The sequence below is a fragment of the Ylistrum balloti genome, unplaced genomic scaffold (genome assembly GCF_031769215.1).
Source record: "Ylistrum balloti isolate Yb309-2 unplaced genomic scaffold, AGI_CSIRO_Ybal_v1 Utg370024, whole genome shotgun sequence".
NCBI classification, from domain to species: domain Eukaryota; kingdom Metazoa; phylum Mollusca; class Bivalvia; order Pectinida; family Pectinidae; genus Ylistrum; species Ylistrum balloti.
Genome location: NW_026782090.1, coordinates 1291890 through 1304851, shown reverse-complemented (window position 1 = coordinate 1304851; position 12962 = coordinate 1291890). Strand labels below are relative to the sequence as shown.

At 35.6% G+C, this 12962-nt stretch overlaps 1 protein-coding gene across 1 annotated transcript in view; it reads left to right on the top strand.

Annotated features, from left to right (window-relative positions):
- LOC132548703 (metabotropic glutamate receptor 6-like) overlaps positions 1-12962 on the top strand; it is a 61319-nt gene that overhangs the window by 23963 nt on the left and 24394 nt on the right. The window contains exon 2 of the mRNA XM_060212582.1: positions 5031-5185. Within this exon, the coding sequence (XP_060068565.1) occupies positions 5031-5185 (155 nt within the window). The remainder of the gene's footprint in view (positions 1-5030; positions 5186-12962) is intronic.

The following is a 12962-nucleotide window of genomic DNA, read 5'->3' as shown; positions in this document are numbered from 1 at the left end:
CTTAATATTTCAATGTATACAGATTCAAAAAAAAAAAACAAAACAAAAAAACAAAACAAAAACAATTTTTTTTAAAAAACAATATCGTCAGGGTCATGCTTTGAATAAACTATACAGAAGATCGATTGTATAAAAATGAAAACACACGACACCAGGGTCCAGAGGTATGCATCGAGATTTTAAGGTATGTTTAAAGCATTGGCATTATATGAATGTTTTAAGCGAGTAAAGCAAGAAATCAGATATTGCTTTCTCTAATATGTAGCACGCCGAACGATAAAAACACTCCGACGAAAACAAACTCTGTCTTTTGTAGAAAATCTTGCGTCTGGAAAATCACGAATCTATCATCTACTATAAAATGTCTTTTAATCAATATATATTCCCGTCATTGGTCATTTTATGTAATTTCCAGAGCACGTGTGTTGGACATTGCGTGAATGTTGAAATTGGAAATAATTCCAAATATTGATAAAGTGTCTACAGGAAAATAGTGCCGGTAATATAGATATTAAAGAAAATAATCCTACATTATTGACGAATATGCGTCATACTCCATCCGAACGTCATACAAAACTAATGAAAACAGGGCACCACCGTGTCTACTAATAAGACAATTAAATGGTGGGCTTTTAGCAGAACGAGAAAGATATATACATCTTCTGGATATACAAGAAATAGATTCTTAAAAAAGACTTTTCTGGTTCTTGTAAGTCTATGAAATTTATAATTACTGATTACTGATTATATAGTAGTGGTGTCTTCGTGTGTTGTTAACCCGACGCACCTACTGTTAGGCTCTCTGTAACACTGGGGAGCAATGGGATAACTTGCCCCATGGACACATCATGTTACATACATTCTCCATTCTGAGACGTCTTGGCCTAAGCTTGACATACCGGCCTACAACTTATGAAACACAATGTAAAGAATAACTTAAAATTGGTTTATTTTGATAAATTGATTAGATGTTATTGGGTGATAACGTAAAACATATCCAATGAAAAGTATTGTTTCATGAAGTATTAAACTATTTTCTAATCAGCAACCCCATTCTCTCACAACTTATGGACACCTGGATATGACAACATTTTTTATCTGTATATCTGATAACTTTTGGATACATAAAGGTGTCAGTTGTGTTACGTTATGCATATTTCTCAATATCATTTCGCAGTGAGTCAGACGGTTATTGTATTGTAACACGATGTCTTATGTATCTTATTGTGCGATATACAGTGGTATTGATGCATCCTCCAGCTTGTCACATAAACATACAAAACAATTATAAGAGTGGATATAGTTACAGTATTTTGTAAACACATTAATACATTGATATTGCTCATATAAAACAACGTACAGAACATGAGCTCCTGTTGATTAGGGCGTTTTAATCCACACAGGGAACACCTACGTGATGAAGACTTCATCGAACATGAATACATGCAATACCTGCTGATAAACAGCACCGGAAACCCAAGACGCGGAATAAAAACGTTTGCATTTAATGACAAAACGAATTCAAGCGCTCAGAAAACGTGGTTATATGGCCGTCCGTGGCTAACCAACCTTTCCGGACTCGTTATCTGTTCTATATCCAGTCTGTACTTGGACTGTTGTATCTATAAATATAGCGTATAATATACTATATAAAGACTACGAATATGTCCCTATATATGGACAGTTCCTTATATAGCATTGCACGTATTGGTGTTCTTTAATTGTTTTTACTTAAAATGGCCAATAACGAATCACAGATGTCGGCAATACCATAAAGTCTGCCTTCGGCTTACGTATGTTGATTGCATACGGTCCATTTAAATATTTTGATAGACAAAATATGACTGAAGATTTCGTGTGATGTATTTGAGATGTTAAAGAAGAAAGAGTGCCTGCTGTCCCGTGTTATCTGTGTATGGAATATCATTCGATAGTGTTTTGGCCATAACGTATTGTTTAACATGCACATTACTTTTCTGGCAATGAAATCCTCATTGTAAATAGCTATCTAATTTTATCATGAGAAGAAAAAGTTAGAATGTATTTTGTGATCACGCTCTCTATATACACTGTAAATGCTCTTTTCAAGCTTTTGTAAACAATATGTGATATATTTTAAATAGTTTGTGCATTTTTCCTAAAGACAAAATCTAAAATATGTACATTTGACAATCCATGGAAGTGTTTAGCATGATCTAGTTTTTAAATAACATACTCAGTATATTAGTTGTCAGTATGAATAAACAAACTATCTCTATACCACACGTATACAAACGCTTCCCCTTCCACTCATGTAAACAATAGGTATTTTTGTGTACTTTTGTTACCAATGGCTACCTGTCTAACTGGAATATGCATAAAAAAGATTTTGATTTCGCCTTTTGATTCCCCCGCCCTTCTCTCTCTCTCTTTCTCTCTCTCGCGCGCGCTCCCTTCACACACACGTGCGCGCTTTTTCCTTCCCATTGCTATCTTCATTCATACACAAACAATACTCCCCATTTTTGGAATAACGGCTTTATCCTGTAGTATAGATTAATCGAAATACGACTGAAGCCATGTGATTAGAAATGAGCACGGGCAATTGCCTAATGAAAGTAAAGCGTGGCCAAACGTTAAGAACCAATCATATTAAGCTTTTCATGGCCACCAAAGCTTACTTTGATTTTGTAAATAGTGGGACAGGGTATCCTTAATCCAAAATATACTATTGTTTGGTACATTTACATAAAGCAATGCCACAGAACATTAAAACCGGACACAGGTTTCCGCCATTTGGACCAAATATTAGTTTTGTATGGAATCCTGACCAGAAGAGGTGTGATTTAGCTATGGCTGAAATAACCAATGTATAGTCAAGGCAACTGTGAACCGTTTCCTCTTGAAAGCTCGTACTGACCAGATAATTCAATAATCTTACTTCAAGCTCGAGTCGACACTTAGGCATACCAAATTAACAATCTCTATTACTCCAATGTATATCCATAAACCGCCAACTTACGGACTCTTGGTAACCTCTGATGTTGATTGGAGTTATTTGACCTCATTCCTGCTGTCAAGATTGCCCTCATGTGGTATTAGGTGTGAAGTTCCCAGCCTCGTTATCGGGGGACGATGTGATATTGAGATATGCTAGAAAAAATTTCAAGTGTATAATTTAACAAATTATCAGATATATGTAGAAACTTTGGACTCACGAGATCTGTATAACCTTTGGTAATGATTATGAGGGCACATTTAATATTCTCATTATAACGGCAATGTACAATTTAACACTTGCTGTAATAAGGTTTAGAATTAAGTACAACCAATTCTTCCTAATGGAATTATTTTACAAGTCCTGTGTTATTTTTACTATATTGACTGAAAAATATTTGTAAATGTGAAAATATTTCTTCATTTCAGACGTCATATCCGCATTTTATCAATGTTAATAAACGAATATTATCTATTGAAACCCTTACCAAAACTGTTACAAAATTCTGCAAGTCTTTATTTCCATTGGAAATTGGAAAATCCTCACAAAGTGATCACGTGACTTGGGTCCAAGGGAAATGTTATATACAGATTATATACTTAATTACACGTCGATTTTACATGTATTTGATACTCTCTTAGAAAGGATTCATATCACCTGGAGCCTATGTGTTATAGTGAGATGATTTAACTGAGTTGAGTTATAAAGCTATGAAAAACAGCGTAATACATTGGCCACAATTCCCGATGTGTTTTATTCCATTGTGAATAGAAGAGTTAGTTATATTGACATCGAAATCACAATTATCCGTCAGTAAATCGCCCTGTACAATTATACAAGTACGTGTACCCGAAAGTTGTACTGTGCAGGTGACCCATCGAAATAATGATGTGATAGATATGCAAGCGGAATCCGTGTACTCAGGAATACAGCCCATGCAGGCAGAGTTTTCTTTGTACCAAAAATGTGGTATTTCTTTAGCTTTGTGCGGGGTTTGTTTCGCGCTTGTTTTAAGCATCGCCAGCCAGTGTTTGCTGTACCTTTCGAACATAAAACGTAAAAACATCAATGTTATTATAATTGTATCCTCACAATGACTGTATTGATCACTCATTCAGACACACAAGAACATGATATACAGTCACTTTCCCAGATCACATTCACATACACATGAACATCATGAAACAGTAAAAACCTTTTTGGTCAAAGTTAATGAAAATACCATGGTGTTTCTTCATCGTTATTTTCCAACAACAAATAATAAATAAACATAAATACATATATATATATATATATATAACATAAATGAAAAAATGATTCAGTATTGAACACAACACCATAAATCGCTAAATGCCTGATATATGCAATTAACACAAAAGAAATAAATTAGTTCCCAACTTTCTACTAAGTTTGAAAGGAATGAAATAATATATCACATCACTGTCATATGCTTAGTGATGATGTGTAAAACAGCTGCGTTATAATTACCAAACTCAGTCTGAAAGGAATATCCGGAGTTATCGTCATTAGAAACTAGGGGAAATAAAGAAATCAGATACCTTTATATTGTATATTACCTGCCAAGACAATCGCAACATCTAAAGTATAATGTCAGCTGGGTAACTAGTTAAGAATTCTCCAATCATATCTGATATGATTAGAAATGGAAGACGAGGGTAGGCTTTAAAATTAAAATGAAAGTTTATGTATCAATTTATTGATAAAACCTAATGTGGTTGTATCCAGTCCATGGTCAGTACAACCAACGGTATTCATGTGAGGCTCCGAGCTCAGATTTCTGCAAAGACATAATAATTATTTATCGATTCCGCTAATTAGCTGGATAAAATTCTGCCATATTGGTATAAAAGTTATTCTCGATACACATTCCATACTCCTCCCCAATGATTTGAGTGTGCTACACTGGTTGTCAATGGTAACATTGGTATCCTTTTTGCCTCGATGGCTATTAATGAAATAATTTCCGTCCCAAATCTCGTACATTCCCGCGGGACTTTGTGACTTGTTTCACGATTATGTCTGTTCGTTTCAGGGTCCATAGCTAATATAGGGGGATATGAAAACAAATGTACCAACCATTCTGACCTTGGGCTACATCTAAAGGTCATCCCCGGAGTACTAGGAGCGCCCTCTAGTGTGACATCTATTCAGGTGGCGACTCTCCTCAAACTCTTCAAAATTCCACAGGTAAGATTTTGATAAAATTTTGTGAGTATACTAAATGTTGTCCTACAGTTTGTTTCTTGAATGTTATTAAATACATGGTCTATTTGTTAATTTTAAGATGTATTCTTCCTCAAATAATCTAAACGAAAACAGGTAGACTCCTGTCAATGTCTGTACTGGACTGTATGCAGATGGGTGCATGATCAGAGCGCGCAAGACACATCGTCTCAATACGGATGTGTGACAATAGAATAAAATGCGGCACAATTGTATTTACCTATATACTAAGTTGTTATAGACAGCGTCTAATGTGTTTCCGAGATTTTAAGGATTATCAAAGCAATGCCATCTTCAGCGAAAACGAATGGAAATTGGATTATCCTCCCGAAACAATTCTACATACACTTACTTTATTATCTTGTACTATTTCATGGCTCCCCAAAGAAATATTTCTTTCGTTCTCGTTTTATCCTAGTATAAACGCCTTCGTTCTGTTGTTATGCGTGGTACAAATGTATGATTCCGACTTATACCGAAGTGTAATTCATGAAAGGAACGTCCAAATCAAAGACAAAATCTACGCCGGACAAAATCATAAAAATGATGGAGTTTCTGGTTGCCAACATCGTCGGGTTTGGTGGTAAGATCTTCCGAAAGTCTATTGGCATTCCTATTGAAATTAACTTGTTTTTGTTTTCATATGAGGCTGAATTCATCGAAGAGCTTTTCAAAACAAGTCAAAAAGACTGCGAAGTCCTTCAGTTTCACTTTCAGATTTTTGATGGCGTCTTGTCCTTAAATAACAATAGCTTTATTGACCTCATCCATCGTATATTCCCCACCAGAATTGGAAACTTAGGACAATCTACTGCCTCTGCCGCTCACCTCCATCATTTCCTACAACGAAACCAACATGGACAACTTTCCATCAAGCTGTATGATAAACCGTGCAGACCGATGAAAATTACGGGGACGTTTTACAGTTGTCATAAATATTTCATTGATAAATATTCTGTTTCTTTGTGCTGAAGCCGGATTTGTTTGATGTTTACCCGTTGGTTTCAATGTTTTATACAATGTTCTCATTTCAAAACCATAATATTACTCACTATAATCGCGCTTACATGGCGGGTGTCGTCGATGAAGCAGAGGACTTTTACTCTTCCGGAACACCTGGCCTTATTCTCCTTGTACATTTTCAGGATTCGCTGTGTAAATATTCCTTTTGTTCGTATTTAGCTCTAGTTTTATATGAGTTCTGATTACAATTATGTTTACATGATGGGATTTGTTTTACTTAATACAACTTCCACTACGGTTTTCTTCACATCATATTTGTTTTCCAAATACTCGCACCAATCGATATCTTTACTATTTTGCCGCATTTCATTCTGTTTAGTTCATGAAAACATTGCGTATTCATCAGCAGTAGTCAATGAAACCAGTAACCCAATAAACAGACACAAATAATTTATTTAGGACAAAAAAGTGAATCAAATGATTGAAAGATAACATTCCCTAGTGTTGGACTATAGTAAAACTTTAGGGTTATCTCTCTAGATATTGAGGCGTTATAACAAGCTTGTATTGATCTCGTAAAATCGACATCCCCTACCAGATATTGAAAGGCCCGTTATCCTGACATCCTATATAAAGCCTTCCCACCAGAGACGCTGTCCGCTCTGGCTAGTATATCACTAGAAGCGTGGAAAATGAATTGGTTTGGCCACTCAAATTTTTTCTTTCTTATCATTTACTTGGATGAAGGAGCTCAATTTTGGCAGCTATATAAATCACATATTGAAAAAGGAGGAGAAGGCACTGAAGCAACCCTGTCAATTCTTTTTATTTCCTTTCACCTACATCAGCAACTGAGATCTAGGACGCTTGTATTCTCAAACGTTTTGTTCACAAAGACTACGTTTTATTGACGGCTAAATCAATCAAACCTTGGAGTTAAATGAGGCTTGTAATTAATTAATTAATGTTGAGTTACAAAAGGAACAGATTTTCGACCAAGCGGGGAAGGAATATAGTTTTTTTCGAGGGCTTTAAGCTGATCAGATTAGGTTGTCACCAAATTTGAATTATTATCTTCTATATCTCCCTTCGCCCTTTTAGTCTTTCCTTTTCATTGGTATAAATGAATGAATGTTTGACTGCATTTTATACATGTACAGAAAACCAAATGATAACGTTTAATTAGTGTGTAACATGAGTGCAACATTAGTGTGAAACATGAGTGTAACATTGGTGTTTAACAACAGTGTAACACTAGCATAACATTAGATAAGTTTAGTAGAGAATGTAGAAGTAACTTTTAATGCCACATTGTGCTGGGAAGAAAAATGAAAAATATTCCAGACTTTGTGATTTTTTTGTGTATAAATACAATGAAGGACATTTACAGTGTAAACCTTTTATCTGCTTTTTATCATGTTTTTACTCCGCAACGTTTATGTTCATGTAACCCTGGTAAAATATTCACCGCAATAATCCACTCGGCTAGTTAGAACTTCTCTTTAGCTAGATCGACTGAGCGTCAGACTAGTGAGACAACGGTTACAGGTTCAAATCGTAGTGGAGGCATTGAAATATATAATGACCTCTGTCATTATTCCAGAATTTTTACCCAGATGAAAAACGCACATAACATTAGAATGAAGTCAACTGTTACAAATATAACAGGGGACATTATTGATTTCAGTTCCTTTGCTAGGATTCGAACCTATGTCCCCTGGCTTACCAGTCTGACGCTCAACCGATCGACCTAGAAAAATATGTAATATCTGAATTCTATAATACCTCGCTTCTACAATTGTTACACCCCAGCGATAGTGAAAAATACCGAATGACGAGACATACAAGTGTAATGAATTGTGTACTAACATAATTATCACTTCAAGTTCTTCTCAAAGCCGATGAAATAAGTTCCATTTCAGGTTATCTTACCAAGTGTCCATTCCATAGCAAGGATCAAATTACTTGTAAAACTTTGTATAAGACCATTGTGTGATTCCATAGATGTTATGTCTTTGAAAGGTTTGACATAAATATTGATATACATTGTATATTTGTTGTTTTCGTTATAAAATTATTTTATTGGTATGTCTAATGTATATGTCACACAACAGACCTTCTCACATTCATAAGTGATCAACACTTTGTGAGCACATTTTTATTACTATCAGCCATATCATTCGTATATATAAATACAAAACATTCGTTTGGAACAGGGGCTACTTCAACCATATTGTGTCGTGAGCAGTAGGTGGCACCACTTGAGTGTCATTGACAACGCCCAAAGATAGTTTCAACAGTCACTCTCACGAGGTTATACAATGTTAAGTGATATGAACACCTATCACTCATTTACACAACATTTAAGTGAGCGCTTTCAAATGCACACTAACCATGGGTAACGGCGTTGAAAACAAAGTAACTATAAAACACAGATGTAAATTTCCATTCATAATCTCGGCTAACGAATCCATTGTTAAAGATGCAGCTCTGCTCCACTATGAAATGCTCGTATGTACCATTTGATTATCTGCCTGTATAAATCTAGAATATGCATAATTCCCTTGTAAGTTGATGGACAAAACCTCTCATATAATTTCCTACTACGCCATTTTAACCGAGTCTCGAAATAAAAATGCATTTGATCCGTTAAGCGTTAGATAAAGTAGATCCCTCCTACAAGCCGTTCGTTAAAGCCTTGGATCGACTCCATTTAGGGTGGTGGAAGTGCTTGGTATTATTATAACTATTCATTCATTGTATTGGATTGAAAAAATTGTAAAAGGTCTTGGTTCGAGCCGTCATACATATATCAGACATAGAATCATTTGTCCCATATTTGTTAATTATTTCAGACATAGAATCATTTGTCCCATCTTTGTTGATAATTTCAGGCATAGGATCATTCGTCAAATCTTTGGTGATCATATTATACATCTTTGATCATAATTATTTCATTTAACCTGTTCCTATAGACATCATTTGTCCCATCTTTAGTTCATATTATTTCGTCCCATTTAACCTGTTCATATCAGACATCATTTCGTCCCATCTTTATTGATCATATCAGACATCGGATCATTCGTCCCATCTTTATGTCATATCAGACATCGGATCATTCGTCCCATCTTTAGACATATCAGACATCGGATCATTCGTCCCATCTTTAGTGGTCATATCAGACATCGGATCATTCGTCCCATCTTTGGTAATCATATCAGACATCGGATCATTCGTCCCATCTTTGGTAATCATATCAGACATCGGATCATTCGTCCCATCTTTAGTGGTCATATCAGACATCGGATCATTCGTCCCATCTTTAGTGATCATATCAGACATCGGATCATTCGTCCCATCTTTAGTGATCATATCAGACATCGGATCATTCGTCCCATCTTTAGTGATCATATCAGACATCGGATCATTCGTCCCATCTTTATTGATCATATCAGACATCGGATCATTCGTCCCATCTTTAGTGATCATATCAGACATCGGATCATTCGTCCAATTTAACCTGTTCCAATCAGACATCGGATTATTCGCCCCATCTGCAATGATCCGTGCTGAGCTAGTACACAACCCTTGCACGCGTATTGTTTTATTGAACTTCCAAATGTGTACCTTGTTTTTGCAATCATCCTGAAGCACGGTCAACCACGTGTCATTGACAATTCGGTGTCTGTATTTTCTGTGTACGAGACTGGCAAACTAACACGAAAATCTACAATAATGGAGTTTGGACATGCCCTAACTATGGATGGAAATGTCGGCAATCAAATTAGTTTGTTCTGTATATTGAATTTTCTTACAAAAGCCACTGGATAGCCATCGTGGCTCTCATTCTCACGCGCGTTCAATGATTGTTGAAGCTCCTGGATTAGTAATGGATGCCTGTTTACAAACTTTGTACGCCATGTTTCGTCTTCAATAACGAGTTAGCTCCCTTCAGTTTTATACTTTGTATTTCACATTTAAAAAAAATCCTGAACATTTTATTTATCCAGAAGAAATATGAGAACATTATGTTACATATTTATTAACTATTAGTTCTGTCACTTTGTTTAACATGCTTGATATTCTTATATATCAGATGACACATGTGGCTCTTGTTTTTCTTTTAAAATGAATCCCGCAATTGAATTAATGACTTTTGACACAACGTAGTATTTAACGTTATAACGTTAAAGTATCTACATTGATTATATAAAGAAAAACGCATGAAAAATGTCTCAGATAACATCGTTGTACAGGTTAAATCTTAGGCTCTGTTTCAGGTCTTCGGTAGTTATCAACTGAAATTTATAAGTATTTCTAGTATCGCCAAGGTAGGAACTGCATATAATTTCTTATACGATAAATATAGAAATCTGGTAAAAAGTTAGTTTTCATTTAGCCGAATACTTCCAGTTTCCTTTCGTACAAAAGTCTGCCATTAGTTTCAGATATAAAGTCCATTCGGGTGCATTGATTTACGAAATTTAAATACAGATAATGACTATGTTTGTATGGAACACTGTTTCATTGGCTAAATGAGATGCATGAGTTCTATAAATAAAGAGGATTTTGTTTTAGTGTTATTGTTCACTATTTGTTGATGGCCTGCTGTAACAAAAACAAAACGTTATCTCCCTAAAACAATCAGCTATTGGTATAATCTTCTTTACAATCCATTACATTCAAGCAAATTATGTTTAGGTAAATACAAATTAAATCTATGACGAAATATGCATATGTGTTATAATTATGACGTCACATTGTGACAGTATCATTAACACGATAATATACATCCAGTTCACTGCTGTATTTAAGTAATAGACATAGAAATCTTTATTTACAGTATAACATTGTTTTGTCCAGACAAACATTGACACCCTTTGTGGCGTCCTAGAAAAGAATTACACATGTACACTGAACGAAATAAATATACATCTGGCATATTGAAATTTTAAAACATGTCACCTGATAGGACAGCTTCAATTTGAAGAATGAAGGAATAAAAAAGCATTAAAGAGATTCTTCTTGTAGAATTTTAATATCAATATGTAGAATTAAATGAATCTATAAATGAGTTTATCGATGTATAGATTATAGAAGTGCACGCGGAATAAACCGCGAATTATCCAGTTCACATCGGTCAACGAGTTGACAGAAGACTTGCATCAAATTATAACAGACACCACTTTGGTGTAACCGACAGTAATGACATTGGGAAGGATAAATGGAAGTCATGTCGTGTTTATATAGTCCTAGACGACTATAATGTCTTAAATAACATTCGTTGATCCCTCGCTTGATGTACAGAGTTGTCACATCGAGGTACCCTGGGAAGTCTCCGTCTCTAACTACAGATTGACTGTAACAGGTTAAGAAGAAAATATATCCGGGTCCTTGGAGTCATCAAACAACGCTACTAATTTCCAAAATACTAATTTAAGCTGATCGAAAATTTCCTGTGTGACATTCATCCATTAGGATTGAGGCTGGTTTTGATATTGAGATTGACTAAAAATCATTGGCACTGCCTACGTCATTGATATGTCAAATTCGTCCCATCAGGTCTTAAACATATACCAACCATTTCGTTAACGTATAATTTCGCTCCGGTCTGATCCGTAATATATACCGACTATGACACATGAGATCACCGCAGTGTGCCTGACGGAGTGAGATATTGCTAACGAGCCTTTACATGGTTTTGTCGGTGATTTTTCAAATGTCAAAAATGTGGTTAGAAATGCCATTTTTCATTTAAGTGACATTGACAATATGACTTGTGGTTAAGCGTGATTTTTATAAATGTCTGTACACGATAAAAACCATAAATCATTAATCATACTTCACAGTAATGTTTACAACTGTGATATGGACATTAAAACTGTTCAGATTAAATTTTTTAAAAGCCAGTTATTTATTGTTATATGTTATTAGGTAAACTTATTAGTGCTGGATCCCGAGACGAATACCTTTACTTTATCTGTCCTCAGGTCACAAGACACTAGGAACATTTGTTTGTTTAGTCAGTAGCCCTGCCACCGATAAAACAACCAAGAGTTTCCCCCTCCATTCCCGTCTATTTTTTACCTGCTTAGTCGTAGCTGTTACTATTACCCCAAGTACAATCTAGGAGTGGCCGGATGGCGCAGGTGTAACACCCTCGCCATTCAATGTAACTCCCTCGCCTTTCAATGTAACACCCTCGCCTTTCAATGTAACAACCTCGCGTTTCAATGTAGCACCCTCGCCTTTCAATGTAACACCCTCTCCTTTCAATGTAACACCCTCTCCTTTCAATGTAACATCCTCGTCTTTCAATGTAACATCCTCGCCTTTCAACGTAACATCCTCGCCTTTCAATGTAACACCCTCGCCTTTCAATGTAACACCCTCGACTTTCATCCAGACGCCCTGGTTTCCGACAAGGGATCACCTTCCGAACCACGGAAGTGTTCCTCTCGTACAGTACACCTGTTTCAGTATTTAGTAAAAGTCGGATGACTATCTGAAACCCATCGCGTCATGCTATTTCATCTCTACTCATTTATCCATCTTATCTCGTCAGCTGAAAAGACGTATTAGTCGACCTAAAACTCGTTAGATAAATAAAAAATAAGTTTTGTAATGATTGTAAAATAAATAAAGTTTATATTTATTTGCATTCTATGCTCGTTGTCCGTACAGTTTTAGGAATGTATCTATAATTATCATATGTTTGTGATTACAGAAAAAATATCTTTATTACGTTGGTTTTCGGTTTTCCTGAATGGCAGTGGTC